This window comes from Xyrauchen texanus, chromosome 16, assembly GCF_025860055.1.
Source record: "Xyrauchen texanus isolate HMW12.3.18 chromosome 16, RBS_HiC_50CHRs, whole genome shotgun sequence".
Lineage (NCBI taxonomy): Eukaryota > Metazoa > Chordata > Actinopteri > Cypriniformes > Catostomidae > Xyrauchen > Xyrauchen texanus.
Window position 1 is genome coordinate 32,507,790 of NC_068291.1, and position 17,974 is coordinate 32,525,763.

General features: G+C 48.5%; 1 protein-coding gene across 1 annotated transcript in view; it reads left to right on the forward strand.

Moving 5' to 3' along the window:
- Window positions 1-17,974, forward strand: part of sorcs3b (sortilin related VPS10 domain containing receptor 3b) — a 138,392-nt gene that overhangs the window by 65,747 nt on the left and 54,671 nt on the right. The window contains exon 7 of the mRNA XM_052145176.1: window positions 16,700-16,818. Coding sequence (XP_052001136.1) covers window positions 16,700-16,818 — 119 coding nt within the window. The remainder of the gene's footprint in view (window positions 1-16,699; window positions 16,819-17,974) is intronic.

A 17,974-nucleotide genomic window follows, 5' to 3' on the forward strand; every position in this document is an offset into this window, starting at 1 on the left:
TCATAATAAATCTCCAACTGATTGAGAAATTCACTTGTGAAATGGATTGCTGTGAACTGTATTCCAATGATTGACTTATGATCAATAATATGGTAGTAAACAATATATTGTATTCTAAAGCCGCTTTTTATATTGTCTTATCAATGATTAACTCTTCTGCTACAGGAATGTAATGCATTTTTAATTATCTGAATATTTTTATTATATATTGTTAGGCATACCTCGTCTTGTTTCACCGTTGCCCCTTTGTTTACCATTTTTGTCACTTTTGTAATTCCGTAGTTTTCACTTTTGTCCCTTTTGTAGCTCCACAGTCACCCTGTTAGCGTTCGTGTTCTCATTCATTGTTTTCACCTGCCCTCGTTAATTTGCCATTGGTGTCTGTTTATCCCCTTCTTATCCTGTTTGAGTTCTGTTTGTTCATTGGCTCCTTTGTCCTATGTCCATGTATTTAAACCCTGTCTGTTTGTTCAGTCGCTGTCTATCGTTGAATGTTGTTAGCCTGGTATGTGTTCCCTGCCCGTTTTCTCAGTCTTGTGTTTATTTCCCCATTGAGGGTTTTTCTTTGTGTTTATTCATTTATCTGTTCCAATAAAGTAAGCTTGCATTTAGACCCACTCTCCTCGTCTGCCTTCGCTGCCTCCGTTCGTAACAGAACGATAGACCACCAAATATGGATCTAGCAGCTTACTTTATGGAACTGACCCAGGCGGATTTGACCATCCGCGAATACTCCCACTTCTTTTCGACTGTTGCCATCCACCTCGGCTTCGACGACACATCCCTGAAGACCATCTACCGGCTCGGGCTACCAACACACCGGCAGAGGGAATTGCCGAACTCCGGAGACCTCACGTGGAGGGAGTATGTGAGTCTGGTCTTGAGGGAGCTCGCTGCCGGGGAGCCACCTCTCTCGATCCCGGTTTCCGCCTCTGGGCTTTCTGTGTCGGCCACGGCCAACGAGCCAGCGTTGCCAGCTTCATCCGCCCAGAGGAGGAGGAAAAGAAGAAAGGCTTCTGCTCTCCAGTCTCCGCCTGCCACGGTCAGCGAGCCAGAGCCCACGCCCGCCACGGTCAGCGAGCCAGAGCCCACGCCCGCCACGGTCAGCGAGCCAGAGCCCACGCCTGCCACGGTCAGTGAGCCGTTAGCCCCCGATGTCAGTGAGCCAGCGCCTGTCGCCTCAGCCGTCAGCGAACCAGCGCCTGTAGCCTCCGATGTCAGTGAGCCAGCGCCTGTAGCCTCCGATGTCAGTGAGCCAGCGCCTGTAGCCTCTGACGTCAGTGAGCCAGCGCCTGTAGCCTCGACCACCCCTGAGCCAGCGCCTGTGGTCTTGTCCGTCCCAGTGCCAGTAGCCATGACCGTCCAAGAGCCAGCGCCATTAGCCATGACCGTCCGAGAGCCGGCGCCGGTGGCCATGACCGTCCAAGAGCCAGTACCCCCCGAGCTTTCCAGAGCTCCGCCTTCCGAGCTTTCCAGAGCTCCGCCCTCCGAACTTCCTAGAACCCTGTCTTCCGAGCTTCCTGAGCTTCCCAGAGCTCTGCCCTCCGAGCTTTCCAGAGCTCCGCCTTCCGAGCTTTCCAGAGCTCTGCCCTCCGAGCTTCCTAGAACCCTGCCTTCCGAGCTTCCTGAGCTTCCCAGAGCTCCGCCCTCCGAGCTTTCCAGAGCTCCGCCCTCCGAGCTTTCCAGAGCTCTGCCTTCCGAGCTTTCCAGAGCTCTGCCTTCCGAGCTTCCCGAGCTTTCCAGAGCTCCGCCCTCCGAGCTTCCCAGAGCTCCACCTCTCAAGCCTCTCGAGCCTTCCAGGGCTCCGCCCCCCAGCCTCTCGAGCCCCTCTAGCCTTCCAGGGCTCCGCCCCTCATGCCTCTTGAGCCTTCTATGGCCCTTCTCCCCGAGCCTCCTATGGCTCCACCTCCCGAGCCTCCTACGGCTCCACCACCGAGCCTTCTACGGCTCTGCTCCCAGAGACTCCAGAGCTTTCTAGGGCTCCACCTCTCGAGCATCCTACGGCTCCGCCTCCTGAGCCTCCTACGGCTCCGCCTCCGGAGCCTCCTACGGCTCTGCTCCCAGAGACTTCTGAGCTTTCTGGGGCTCCGCCTCTCGAGCCTCCTACGGCTCAGCTCCCAGAGCCTCCCGAGCCTCCTACGGCTCCACCTCCAGAGCCTCCTATGGCTCCATCTCCCGAGCCTCCTACGGCTCTGCTCCCAGAGACTCCAGAGCTTTCTAGGGCTCCATATCTCGAGCATCCTACGGCTCCACCTCCTGAGCCTCCTACGGCCCCGCCTCCCGAGCCTCCTATGGCTCTGCTCCCGGAGCCTCCCGAGCCTCCCACGGCTCCGCCTCCCGAGCCTCCTACGGCTCCGCCTCCTGGGCTCTCTAGGACTCCGCTCCTCAAGTCTCTCGAGCCTCCCAGGGCTCCGCCCCTCAAGTCTCTTGAGCCTTCCTGTGCTCCGCTTCCCGAGCCTCCTACGGCTCCACCTCCAGAGCCTTCCAGGCCTCCGCCTCTAGAGCCTCCTATGGCGCCACCTCCATCGGCCCCGCCGCCAGAGCCTTCCAGGTCTCCGCCTCTAGGGCCTCCTTCCAGGGCCCCTGACCCTGTTCCTGACCTGTGGCCTCCTCCCAGGCCTCCTGACCCGGCCCCTGTCCTGTGGCCTCCTCCCAGGCCCCCTGACCCAGTCCCTGTCCTGTGGCCTCCTCCCAGGCCTCCTGACCCTGTTCCCGTCCTGTGGCCTCCTCCCAGGCCTCCTGACCCGGCCCCTGTCCTGTGGCCTCCTCCCGGGCCCCCTGTCCCAGTCCCGTGTCCTGTGGCCTCCTCCCTGGCCTCCTGACCCAGTCTCTGTCCTGTGGCCTCCTCCCAGGGCCCCTGACCCTGTTCCTGACCTGTGGCCTCCTCCCAGGCCTCCTGACCCAGTCCCTGTCCTGTGGCCTCCTCCCAGGCCTCCGGACCCTGTTCCCGTCCTGTGGCCTCTTCCCAGGCCCCCTGACCCTGTTCCCATCCTGTGGCCTCCTCCCAGGCCTCCTGACCCTGTTCCAGTCCTGTGGCCTCCTCCCAGGCCTCCTGACCCGGTCCCTGTCCTGTGGCCTGCAAACATACTGATGTTCTCTACTAATGCAGCATCGTCAACAAACTAATTACTTTATAATGAAATGACAATGTATCAATCTATCAATGTGGGTATTTGCAGATAACCGTTAGTTCCAGAAATCTGTTATGGTGCCGATTAATTGGCAAAACTAATCGGTCGACATCTAGATGGGATAATCACAGAAGTTTTGTAATTTTGTGATCAAATCAGACCAGAGAATTCTTAATGAGAGGTGTTTAAGATGATGTACAAGTAGGCGTGTGTACTCTCTTGTCACACATTAGACTGGCTGGCATAGAGATGAATTGTGGATCAAATACATTTAAATGTCTGCAAAAGTCAAATTTGGCAATATTTGTGAATACTTGTATACACTTTTCCTAGGACTTGGCATGGATCAAAAGCAATTTTTGTAATTTTATTTTTATACATATAGTTTCACAGGTATATTTCCATTCACCACCATTGCTTCCTGCTGCTGATGGTCACAAATATGGTGGCTATGAGGGAAAAGTGACATCACTGAAACAGGTTAATAAATGAAATAACTGTAACATCCCACCACAGGCACCTGCACCTCTGGGTTCTTTTGAGCAGCAAATTTCAATGGTTAATATGAGTAGCACAGTAGTTTTAAAGGTACACTCAGTAATTTTTTCCTCATTAAAAAGATTAAATTCTAAAGACATGAATTGTAATTTTGCAATATAAGGGTGTGTTCACACTTGGCAGGTTTGGTTCGATTAAAATGAACTCTGGTGCGATTGCTCTGTTAGTGCGGTTAATTTGAACAAGTGTGAACGCTGTCAACCGAACCTTTGTACGCACTAAACAAGCAAACTGAGACCGCCTGAAAAGTGGGTCTCGGTCCGCTTCCAAATGAACTCTGGTACGGTTCGATTGATATATGAACGCAACATGGACCAAAGACGTCTAAACAGACCAAAAACAGGAAGTAATTTGCCTAATACTGACCTCAAGCATACCTGGTTCTTATCATTATAGGAGCTATGTTTCCCATTACAGTTTGGTACTGGCGTCGAAATCGCCCGTCAATTGTCCTTGCAGCATATCTTCGTTTGTATGTGCAACGGAGGAATTCCTGGCATTGTTTTGACTCTACACATTTTATAAACTCTTCGTTTGTTCTCAGCTGGTAAAAATACCACCATATATACATTTATACATCCAACGAGCGCATTTCGCCAGCATTGTTTTGGATGTTCGGTAAGTTCCGTCAAAAAATATACATCATAAAAGCTGTCCAATCAGGTTGTGACTTTTACCTGATGCCTTCGTTTTTGTATTATTAGGTTCGGTGTTAAAAATGGCAGTGTGAATGCTAAATGAACCAGGACTAAATGTATCATTTTCATTTTTGGTCTGGACCAAGAGAACCAAACTACAAGTGTGAACACACCCTAAGTGTCATGATTCACTGTTGTGTAGCTTGTGTTTCTCCCCTGTCTTCTGTTCCTCCTGGACTACACTTCCCATAATTCCCTGCCTTCATCACTGCCAGCTGTCATTGATTGTTTTCACCTTTCTTTCATTTACTCATTACCCGTTATGTTTGTAATGCCCTGCATTCCGCAGCCACAGTCTCGAGGCCCTTCATGGCCCATGAAGATCCTTCCCCACAAATGTTCAGTACCCTTACCTGCCACAGCCAACGAGCCAACATCCATGCCTGCCACGGCCACCGAACTAATGCCCACGCCTGCCATGACCAACGAGCTAACACCCACGTCTGCCACGGCCAAAAAGTCGATGCCCAAGCCTGCCACGGCCAACAAGTCGACACCCATGTCTGCCACAGACAACGAGCCGATGCCCATGCCTGCCACAGCCAACGAGCCGATGCCCATGCCTGCCACGGCCAACAAGCCAACGCCCCTCCATCCTGGAGCCAGCGTTGCCAGCCTCGTTCATCCCAGAGCCCAAGATTCTGGCGTTGGCTACCCAGAGGAGGAAAAGAAGAAAGGCTTTCATTTCAAAGCCCATGTACACGACCACGGAGGTAATGTCAAAGTCTCTCCCCATGTACGCGACCACGGAGGTCATTTCCGAGTCTCTTCCCATGTTCACAACCACAGAGGTCACCTCTGAGTCTCTGCCCATTTTCACGACCACAGAGGTCATCTCCGAGTCTCTGTCTACGCCCACAACCACAGAGGTCATTCCTGAGTCACTGTCTACTCCCACGACCACAGAGGTCGTTCCCGAGTCTCAGTCCATGCCCACAACCACAGAGGTCATACCCGAGACTCTGTCCATGCCCACGACCACATAGGTCGCACCCTAGACTCTGTCCATGCTCTGCTGGCTCTGCCTTCTACAGCTTTACCCTTCGAGCCTGCCATGGCTCTGACCTTCTACAGCTTTGCCCTTCGAGCCTGCCACGGCTCCGCCTTCTACAGCTTCACCCATCAAGCCTGCCATGGCTCCGCATTCTACAGCTTCGCCCCTCGAGCCTGCCACGGCTCCACCATCTACTGCTTTGCCCCTTGAGGCTGCCATGGCTCCGCCTTCTATGGCTTTGCCCCTTGAGCCTCTCATGGCTCCGCCTTCCAAGGCTCTGCCCCTTGAGCCTTCCATGGCTTCACCCATTCGCCTGATCTGCTCTGGTCTTCTGGGTCTCCTGGCCGTCCGCCTGATGTACTCTGGTCTCCTGGATCTTCTGGCCGTCCACCTGATCTGCTCTGGTCTTCTGAGTCTCCTGGCTGTCCTCCTGATCTGCTCTGGTCTTCTGGGTCTTTTGACCGTTCGCCTGATCTGCTCTTGTCTCCTTGGTCTCCTGGCTGTCTGCCAGATCTGCTCTGGTCTTCTGGGTTTCCTCACTGTCCACCTGATTTGCTCTGGTCTCCTTGGTCTCTTGGCCATCCGCCTGATCTGCCAGGAGTCCACTTGATCTGCTCTGGTCTTCTGGGTCTCCTGAACATCCGCTTGTTCTGCTCTGGTCTCCTTGGCCTCTTGGCCGTCCACACAATCTGCTCTGGTCGCCCTGGTCTCATGACTGTCCGCCTGATCTGCACTGGTCTTCCTGGTCTCATGACTCTCCGCCTGATCTGCACTGGTCTCCCTGGTCTCTCGGCCATCCACCTGATCTGCTCTGCTTTTTTTAGGTCTCCCCGGCTTCTGCCTGTTCTGCTCTAGTATCCTTGGTCTCATGCTCGATCTTGGCCCTGCTTCCCTGGCCAGCCTTCCTTGGGCTTCAGGAGCCGCCTATTAGAGGGAGGGGGGGTTCTGTCATGAATCACTGTTGTGTGCCTTGAGTTTCTCCCCTGTCATCTGTTCCTACCAGACTACACTTCCCATAATTCCCTGCCCTCCCCACTGCCAGCTGTCCTCGAATGTTTTCACCTGTCTTTTTTATTTACTCATTACACATTGTGTATATAACGCCCTGTTGTTTGTTGTGTTTTGACCTCCTGTGTATGATCTGTGCCCTTCATATATGTTTGCTCCTGTTCATGTTCTTGTTTCCCATCATGGATGTTTTATTTGTTCCTGTGTTTACCCATTAGTTTGGACTTGATTATTTCTCATTAAACTCCTCAGACCTAGATCCAGCTCTCGTGACTTCCTTCCTTACGTTACAATAAGTAGGAAATCATGACCACTCACATTAAAATGAAAAATCCAGTCATATTAATAACCTTATAAAAGCTGTTTTATTCTACATAGGGAGGGTCCATACATGGAAGCTGACATGTTAGAATAACATGACCAGCTGAATACTACTCGCTTAATCTCAGTAACCATCCTTTTATTTGACACTTTTTCTCATTGATTAAAGTAATCGTGGCTGACTGTGAATACCAAATTTCAACAATGGCATCTGAAACTGAAAACATTTCATTTACATGAAGCGTAACCCAGGTTCACTGAGAGAGAACAAGACATTGATTATACAATAATGTTTTGGCTGATGGCGCTTAAGCGACGCCCCCAGGGACCTACGTCACGAGCTCCATAAATGTGCTCGCTTCACGCCATCACGTCTGATTTTCTGCAGGAATGCATGAGCCTCTACAGCTATTAGAGTGTATGCCAAGTTTATACCGCATCTCGTTCCCTCTCAGGGAACCAGGGTTATACTTCACGTAACCAAGACGTTCCCTATCAAGGTCACTTGAACTGTGTAATCACTATGGGGAACGATATACATTCACGACATTCGAACAGAAGCTGCCAACTGTCTATGCCCTTGTGGCAAGCACATAGCAGTGCACAAGCAAGCTAAAGTGTCTGAATAAACAGAGGAAATTATGACAACAGAGAGAAATTGGAAAGCAGGAGTCAAACCCTTATCCAGATTACAAATTCTCAGAAATGTATGCAGAGAGGGCCACCCTGCCACTATACAGATTTCTTCCAATGACTCACCTCTAGCAATAGCCCATGAGGATGTAACGCCCCTCGTAGAAGGGGCTCGAAACCCCGAAGGCGAAGGTAAATCGCCCGCTTCATAAGCACTCGAAATTGCATCAATGAGCCAATGAGTCTCTGCTTGGACACTAATACACCTCTGTTGTGGCCACCAAAGCACACAAACAACTGCTCTGACTTTTGCCACTGGCTGGTGCGGTCAGCATAAACTCGTAGCCCCCTAACTGGGCCAAGTTATTTCATGCTGTTTCATGCTCCTCCAACTCAAATGGGGAGGACATATAGACTGAAAATTGATAGTCAGCAAGCGAAAGGATGTAGAAACAAACTTGGGCAAATAGCCCAAGTGAGGTCTTAACACCACCCTTGAATACTCTGGCTCAAAATCCAGACATAAGGGATTGATAGACAGGACAGGCAAATCACCAACCCTTTTAAACGATGCCAATGCCACCAGCAGGGCCATTTTAAGAGTCAGAAATGCATCAGTATCTGTTCCCAATGGCTCAAACTGAGCTCCCGAGAGAGCTTCTAAAACAACAGATAAATCACATAAGGAAATTCAGACAGGATGCACAGGTCTAAGCCAGCGTATGCTGCGCATAAAATGCGAGACAAGAGAATGTCTACCAATAGAGACTCCAATAACAAGTGCACGCTCAGCTGTTATAGTGGCAATATACACTTTAAGCATTGCCAGGGCAACCCCGCCTCCAAAACATTCTTTCAAAAAATTCCAACATTGTACCTACAGGCAGTGAATTGGATCTTTGCCTCGCACCATAAACCAAGAAGCAAAAATAGGTCACATAAACAGATAAAGATTCCTGGTTGATGGAGCTGTAGCATTCAGAGAACCACCGCATGTCATAAACCATCATTCAATAGAGTACCCCGCTGAGGGGCCATACCCATAACTTCCCTAAGTCCAGTCGTGGGTGCTAAATACTGGCCCAAGCCTGAGACAACAGGTCTGTTCTGACCGGAATCTCCTCAGGCAATTCCTCCAAGAGAGAGACCAGTGTTGAAAACAAAAGGCTCAGCATGTGCAACCCCCTGTAGGGCTACAAGACCATTCCACCAGGAGTGTGGCAGCCTCCTGGGCTCTGACCAGTGGTGCCTCTCTAGCTGACATTTGCAGAGCAGTGGGCTGGGGTACACCCAACACCTTTGTGAGATTCTGCAATCTCCGGGTTGAGCCAGTCTTGTCCCGTGTCTTAGCAGGAACGAATGGGTAAGTCTGGGTCGACCAGCCGGGTATATTGCTTGTGCCTAGCACCTTTCACCTCCCTTTAGCTGAAGATGTGCGTTCTTGATTCCTAGTAGTGTTCACAAGTGTGTTCCTTGGTTGATTTCCTCCTAGCCCTGTGGCAGATGAGTTTGCGGAGAAACTCACTGCCAGCCCAGTACTTGTGCCCCGTACTGGGACAGGTGCTCTGCATGCCCTGGTTCCCCATAAGCAACCCCTTGCATTATATATTCCGCTGAAAAACATTTCCCTGCTGGCAAACTGCATCTTCCTTGGGCAGAGGCCCCTCTGCCCCAGTCTCCATGCTCATAGAGCCTCCTCCCCTATTGGGCAGGACCTACCATGGAACTTTTCCACATGATGTACTTCCAGCTAGACTCGCCAAGACCATGTGACATATTTCCACTTAAAATTCCCCAGCCCCTCTTTTCGAGCAGGGTGTGGTCTCCCCTGTGTCTTCCCCTTGGTTTATTCTCTTTTTAGGGCCAGATAGCATTGAATTTGACTCTGTTGTTGTGTTTGAGTTTCCCAATATGTGATTTAATTATATTTTATTTGTGCTGTAATTTGGCTGTATCTAATTATTTTAGCAGTATTGTTCTGGTCCAGGGTTGCGTTTTCTGATAACGATTGATCTTTTCAATTAAGAGCATTGTCTATGAGCGATTTTACGAATGTTTGTTAATTTTTATCTGCATTTCCAAAACTGCCCTTAACATGAGCGTGCAAGGACATGCTTTAAGTGCTACTTAAGAGAGACGCTGTCCATAAACGTGAAGTGTTGATATGTGTCAGTATAGTGCTGTTCGTCATTGCAACTTCATTATATTTGTTGTGTAACTTAAAATAAAAAATAATGTTTTACCTCGCTGGAAATATTTAAATGTATTTTCTTAAATGCACAACTTAATTCACTACATAATTGCACTTTGTTTCGCAATCGGTTTGTGCAGAACGATATATTTCTTTTGCACAATCACTGCTTTGTACATCAGATGTGCATTTTAATATTAAGTTTAATTTTTTTTTAGATGAAATCTTCCAGGATCAGTTAAGACAGTGGAGACACTGTATGGTCCTGATAATGTCAAGCATTTATTGAATATTATGAGGTTCACCTTGGGCCACAAAATTAAGATGATTCGTAAAATGGATTCTATGATCTACTTGGGCTTACAATGCTTTGGGAAACGAGGCCCTGGTTTCCAGTGTGATGAGGGTTAGTAGATGTTGGTGAAGCATCAGGACTAAAGCTCCGGACCAGCTGAGAGAGAGGATTGGTTTCTTTGCTCAACTCTAGGTATTGCAGGACTTTATAATGGTATGATTTGGGGTCACTGAGTTTTAGATGTTTCCAGAATTTGATTGCTCATTTTTGTATTTGAATATTGATGTGCCTAATTCTGCCCTGACACTGTTTCTCTCCCTTTTCCTTCCTCTCTATCTCTCTTGTACTGTATTTCTTACTTTCTCACCAGCCCCCCAATTTTTGTTTCTGTGTCGCAGTGAAAAATAAACAAATTAATTCTGAATAACAGTAAACTCTCAATGGTAAATGGGACTGGGTTCTTTCTGGCATGGTGTTGCACTTATAGTTTATCCTTGTGGGATAGTATAGTGCATTAAGCACTATTGATATGAGTTTGACACATCACAATGAGCCCCAACCAACAGATAATCTACAATAACAATCAGCTTTCTACAAGGATATGAGTGTAAATATTTTAAAAGTACTATTTACATGGAGCATACTCCACCAACATGAATTACATTGGTAACACCATGGGTTAAATTGGGCCATGACAATCTAGAACAGCATTCAAGCACCTACTATTGCAAATAATTTGTTAATAATTGCCAGTTCTGTTTGTTTATCCAAGCCAAAAAATATGGAACTTTAAAAAATTGTGTCTTTCTTTCCAGCAAAATTTGCTATCACAAATAGGTTTCAGCTTACAAGGCTCCAGACTACAAATTTTGTTATAGGTTGCAAAGGTGTGACTACAGATTTGGCCATCTCTCTCTCTCTGACTATACCCTACTGTTTTCTGTTGTGTAGGAGCAGCCCCAAAAGCAGAATGAAACATAGATATCTGCTACCCCAATACATTTTTATAACGGCTCAATGAGCAGAGCAGCGTAAGCACAGAGGCTGGTTGTGCCACCCGTGCACAAGTTAAAACTTAGCCTAGTTGTGGCATAAATGTGCACTGAGGTACAATTTACCTATTACTATATATTTTATCGTAGAAAATTTTAATTTAGGTGAAATGTAACCCTACATGTAAACTAAATATTCACGGAAGCCTCCAAACAGGAGTAGTGGTTGGAATAAAAATGCAAACAGATTAAATGACAGTAATGAGTTCATGTTTGGCACAACAGACTTCAGTATTTTAGACAAATATGTCAGTATTGCCATTTACACTCATTTACATTTACGAGAGAAAACATTATGTGGAAAAAAAAGACTTCTTAGTGGCTCTTCAGCATGAAACAGACCAAAAACAGGGCACCTTTCTGTGTATTGCCCGATGTCACTGACATGTACAGTTGCAAAATGTATAACACATGCAAAATATGTAGGATATTAAAATAAATGTAAAAGGAAAACAGTTTCCTTGTTTGTTGTTAATGTTATTTATTGTCCCATAGTTAGATACAGTACCTGAATATTATTTATTATTTATTATTATATTTACTATTGTTTTTGTATCGTATTTCAATTCCTCATGGAGGGAACGAGACGTTGTGTCGAAGAAGCGACACTAGGGGTCTCTCTTGAGTGCCGAATATACCTCTGATCTATGAAAAAAGGCCAATGAGAAGTTGGCAAACAGAATTTGCATGTCCCGCCCCCGGATATAAGGGTATAAAGGTGGGGAAATGCGTTAGTTTCATTCAGGATTTTTCTGAGGAGCTGGAAATGGTCCGGCCACAACAGTGGCTCGGCTCAGCGACGTGGCCGGGAGGACACAACGTCTGGTTCGCTCCATCAGGGAACGGAGGTTACAAACGTAACCTAGACATTCCCCATCTGTCGCTCACTTTGACGTTGTGTCAAAGAAGCGACACTAGGGGTCCAATTTCAATCACGCCATGCGCTGAGCCGTGTACGTGTACTGCTGAAACAGGAGCGGGCAGGTACTTGATGTGCCAAAACGACTAGCTCTATCAGACTCCTATTCTTTCAGGGGGAAAAGACCCTGCGGAGACCACACCCGCCCAGAGAGGGGAGGTAATAGTGGCAAAATACACCACATGGGCTTTTAGGTCACATGTGGGAAGTAACTCGGTGCTAGATCCCGCCTCTTCGGAGGGAGGAGTTGCTACAGACACGGCAATCGGGGAGACGCAGGTCCACTCGTAAGGAGACCGTACCACGGAAAATACACACAGGGGGAAGTCCACGTATGAGCCCTGACCTGTGGAGCACCTATTCCAGTACAGGGTAGATTGAGTACCCGCAGTGGATTGGGTCGGCGAATTCCTCCGCTGAATTGCGGACCCCGAGGGCCAGGGAGGAGTCATCCAGGGAGCCGAGTGAGTGGGATCTCCTTGGAGAAAAAGCGCACGGTTTTACCTCAACCGAGGGAAAGGGCACTAGGTGCAAGCGATCCACTCGGTCAGTCCCTCAGCATGTTACCGAGTTCTACCGGCTCGGACCTGTCTGACTCTACCCTGAGATTGTAAAATCTTGCAAAGGTATTAGGTGTTGCCCAACCCGCTGCTCTGCATATGTCTGCCAGGGAGGTGCCTCTGGCCAGTGTCCATGAGGACACAATACTCCTTGTTGAGTGTGCTCGTACCCACAAGGGGGGACGGGCTGGGTGCGATAGGACAATGAAATGGCGTCCACCACCCAGTGGGAGAGCCTCTGTTTCGAGACAGCATTCCCTCTCCGCTGTCCACCAAAGCAGACAAAGAGCTGCTCAGAACATCCAAGTAGGTACGCAAAGCACGTACCGGACACAGCAATGAAGGGACTGGTCTGCCTCCTCCCGGGGCAGTGGTACCTACTTCACTACTTGGTCTCTCAAGGGCGTGGTAGGAACCTTGGGCAAGTAGCCCGGCCGTGGTCTTAGGATCACATGTGTGTCTACCGGACCGAGCTCCAGGCAAGCGTCGCTGACAGAGAACACTTGCAGGTCCCCGACCCTCTCGATGGAGGTGAGCGCGATCAGCAGGGCTGTTTTTAAGGAGAGGGCCCTGAGTCCAACTGATTCTAGCAGCTCGAAGGGGGGTCTCTGAAGGCCAGAGAGATCTTCCCCAGGAGGGGAACAGGCTTGGCCGGGAGAAATTTAACCTCCGGGCGCCTCTTAGGAACCTGATAATCAAGTCGTGCTTACCCAAAGACTTGCTGTGTACTGCGTCGTGGTGGACTGCGATAGCAGCTGCATACACCTTCAAGGTAGACAGGGACAGCCTCCTGACCTGACTGTGCACCTTTGTGGGTCTTTGCCCCGAGAAGAACACCAATTCACGAACAAGCGCCACTTTAGGGTGTAAAGTTGCCTGGTTGAAGGGGCTCTGGCTTGGTTGATTGTGTCCACGACAACAGGTGGTAGATCAGCTAGATCTTCCATGTCTCGTCCAGGGGCCAGACGTGGAGGTTCCAGAGGTCTGGGTGTGGATGCCAGAGCGTGCCCTGTCCATGAGAAAAAGGTCTTTCCTCAGGGGTATTTGCCTGGGAGGGGCTGTCGTGAGGAGTATGAGGTCAGAGAACCAGGCCCGGGTGGGCCAATAGGGAGCCATTAGAGTGACTTGTTCCTTGTCCTCCCTGACCTTGCACAGCACCTGTGCAAGAATGCTCACTGGGGGAAATACTTACGCACTTGTGCAGCCCCATGGGCCAGCTGTGTGCCAGTGCATCTGCCCAGAGGGGAGCCTCTGTTCAGGCATACCAGAGTGGGCAGTGGGAGGTCTCCCGGGAGGCAAACAGGTCTACCTGAGCCTTGCCGAACCATTCCCAAATCAGCTGGACCGACTGGGGGTGAAGCCTCCACTCTCCAATGGGCAAGCGTTGTTGTGATAGCACATCCGCCACCACATTGAGGTTGTCGGGGATGTGAGTGGCGGGCAGTGACTTGAGCCGCTGCTGGCTCCAAAGGAGGAGACGACGGGTGAGTTGTGACATGTGGCGGGAGCGTACGCTGCCGTGGCGATTTATGTACGCTACCACGGTGGTGCTGTCTGATCTGATCAAGACGTGTTTGCGCTGGCACATCAACTGCCTAGAGTTGTTGACTGTGTTCTTTGCCCATGCCGAGAAAAGAGATGCTCTGAACCGGGGCGAGCTTGCTCTTTTTCCAGTTGGCCTGAAGCCCTAAGCGGCTGAGGTGCCTGAGCACCTGGTCCCTGTGGGCGCATAGTAATTCTCGGGAGTGGGCCAGGATGAGCCAGTCGTTGAGGTAGTTGAGTATGCGGCTGCCGGCTTCTCAGAGCGGGGCAAGGGTGGCCTCTGCAACCTTCGTAAAGACGCAAGGGGAAAGGGACATGCCGAAGGGGAGGACCTTGTACTGCTACGCCTGGCCATAGAACACGAACCGTAGAAAGGGTCGATGTCGAGGTAATATTGAGACGTGGAAGTACGCGTCCTTCAGGTCTACCACTGCGAACCAATCAAGATGCCGGACGCAAGTTAAGATGTGTTTTTGCGTGAGCATTTTGAATGGGAGTTTGTGTAAAGCCCGGTTGAAAACTCGCAAGTCCAAGATCGGTCGTAAGCCGCTGCCTTATTTGGGTATGATGAAGTAAGGGCTGTAGAAACCCTTCTTCATCACGGTTGGAGGGACAGGCTCTGTTGCGTCTTTGAGTAAGAGGGTCACTATTTCCACGCGCAGAGATTTGGAATGTCCGCCGTGTACTGCGGTAAAGCGGATGCCTGCAAACTGAATTGCATAACCGAGTCGGATGGTCCTGGCTAGCCAGCGTGACGGGTTGGGAAGTGAAAGCCACGCATCCAAGCTCCGTGATAGGGGCACTAACGGGACGATTATCTTTGACTTCCTGCGGGGTGCTCGACGCTGGGGGCTGAGAGCTGGGCCTGGGTTGAGGCAGAGCACGTTTTCTAGACGCAGGAGGACGCCCTCGGCGAGCAGATGGGGCTTGACCCGTGGCGGCAGGGTTGCGGCAGGGCAGGATGTGTGATGTCCTCCGTCTGCTTTTTCACCGTGGAGAACTGCTGGGCAAAGTCCTCAAGGGTGTCACCGAAGAGGTCGAACTGGACCACAAGTGTGGCCGTCGCCTGCCCGAGTGACTGCACTGTGGCCTTCGTGACCCTGAGGGCGAGGTTGGTTGCTGAGCGCAGTTCCTGCAGCACGTTGGGATCAGGACTACCCTTGTGCAGATCTTTAAGTGCCTTGGCCTGGTGGACTTGCAGGAGGGCCATGGCATGCAGGGCAGAAGCGGTCTGTCCAGTGGCACTGTAGGCTTTGGCAGTCAATGATGATGTCATCCTACAGGCCTTGAAGGGTAGCACAGGGCGACCCCACCAGCATTCAATTTTATTTTATGGAAAAAATGCTCAATCAAGTGCTGGTGCTACCATCTTTGGAACTTGGTGGCACCAGTGCTACCGCTCTCAAATCTTAGACTGGAGCCCTGACTAATGTGTTACTCCCATATTCAAAATCTCAATTTGTGTTACCCAGGGGATAAATTGAGATTTTGAATATGGAGGAAGATTTGAGAGCGGTAGCACTGGTGCCACCAAGTTCCATAGATGGTAGCACCAGCGCTTGATTGGGGCTATAAAATTAAGCATTTTTTTCCATAAAATAAAAGTGAATTGAAACTTAAACTAACATTCTTCCTAACATCTCCTATTGAGTTCCATGGAAGATAGAAAATGGGACAGGTTTGGAACAACATAAAAGTGAGTAATGATGACAGAATATTTGGTAAAACCTTATTAAGAATAGGTTTGGTCTTGGCGAACTAGAGATGCTTATTCATGCAGCTACTGCTGCTGCTGAGTTAACACACTGCTGCTGTTGAGATATGTTGCTGCTGAACACGACAGTTACCACCCCCCCAAAATTGTCTTTTTCTTTGAAATTCCTCCCATAAGGCCTGCACCTCTAAGTCTTCTCTTTACTGTTGTACATGAAACAGGTGTCGAGCAAGTACAATTCAATGAAGCTGTCAGCTGAGGACATATGAGGTGTCTATTTCTCAAACTAGAGACTCTGATGTACTTATCCTCTTGTTTAGTTGTACATCGGGGCCTTCCACATCTCTTTCTGTCCTTGGTAGAGTTTCTAAAATTGCATTCCATAGCATTCTGGAAGGGTTAAATATAAATTTGTCAGATAACATTTTTGTTATCTGAAAATTTTATATTTAAACCTTCCAGAATGCTATGCCCCATGTTATAAGTGCATTACTATAAATGCAATTTGTTTTTTTTTTTATAATATTATTTTTGTGAGAGACCACTTTACATTTGTTTCTGTGGTAATACAGTCTTAATTTGTATTTAACCATGAACCTTACTTTAAATTTTTCAAACTTGGAGCAGAAACTTTCGACCTAATGTTAAAACGGTTACAGCTTGTGTTTTATCTCTCCTAGACTTCTTAAGAAAAACATTCCCATTATGTTTTGTTAAACTTGAAGCAGATAAGTGATAAACACAGTTTGTTGTCTCTTTTATGCTGTTCTTTACTTCCCTCTCTCTCTTTCTCCCTCTCTCTTTCTTTCTCTTTCCTTACTTGTACTCCCACCACCTTTTTCTCTCCCTTTTGAGTGAGGATGGATAGCTAGTAGAGAAACTGATGATGGAGAGCACTGATTAATTTGGCTATACAAAGAGTTTGTGTGGGGAGTTTATGTGTAGGTTCTTGATTTTGTTTGTTGTGTGGGTGTGTGTGCTAGAGAGTGTGAAAGAGATATTGATCATCTGTTTTTTCTTTGGTGTAGATCAAGGCATTCATGTGCACAAGCATGTTGATAAATCTGTTTGTGTGCCTCACAGAAATGCAGTATATAACCTGCCGAGCACAAAAGTGTTCAGAGGAGGGTAGGCAGTATCCATTCAGCGGCAGAATTGACACCAACTCCCTCGTAGTGCAAGACCAATACATCTTCCTACAGGTACAGAAAAGTGTGTGTTGTCTTTATTGCAGAACTATATCTTCATGAAATACATAAGCGTATATGATTTGGACAGGTGTGGGGCATGTCAAATAGGTGTGCGTGTGTGTGTGTGTGTGTGTGTGTGTGTGTGTACATCTTTATCCAAGGACAGTAAAACCTGAGATTACCTACCATGTGGGGCCCAGCCAGCGGTCCCTATGAGGGAAATGGCTTATTAAACATCCTAAATGATGTTTTTTTGAAAATGTAAAATGCAAAAAGTTTTCTGTGAGATTTAGGGGACAGAAATGATCATTAGATCGGCATAAAATCCATAAAATGCATGGAAGTATATGGAGAGTCCCCACAATGATAAGTTTGTGTGTGTGTGTGTGTGTGTGTGTGTGTGTGTGTGTGTGTGTGTGTGTGTGCATAATCTCTGCCTGACTGTTTTTATAGCCTTTCTTTTATCTCTGTCAGAGCCCATGTAAGTGAGTGATAACCATTAAACCAGCCTCTCCATCTTTAACAGAGGTCAAGGGGAGGACAGGACAGCATTTTGAGTGAGAATCCCAAACCTGGACCCTCCTCTGTCCATACAAGCGACTTTCTTTTTACTTTTGTCGCTTGAAGCTGTTGGATTTGAGTTGACAGGGAATAATGAGGTTATCGATTCTAAAAGCACAGAAACAACAGACTGTCTGACACCCTACACCTCTCACAGGAAAAACACTGTGCAGCCCAATACAATCCCCACCCTTCCAAAGTGGGTTCATACACACACACCAAGTCTCATTCTGTGGACATCTGAGGTCTATTGACACTGGATCAATCAGAGCATTAGTGCCCTAATGCACTATGTTTGCAGCCTAATAGCAACAATCCACTTTATAACAGTGTATATACAACGTGTGTGTGTGTGTGTGTGTGTGTGTGTGTGTGTGTATTTATCACTTTGTGGGGACCAAATGTCCCCATAAGGATAGTAAAACCCGAAATTTTTGACCTTGTGGGGACATTTTGTCGGTCCCCATGAGGAAAACAGCTTATAAGTCATACTAAATTATGTTTTTTGAAAATGTAAAAATGCAGAAAGTTTTCTGTGAGGGTTAGGTTTAGGGGTAGGGTTGGGTGTGTGTGTGTGTGTGTGTGTGTGTGTGTGTGTGTGTGTGTG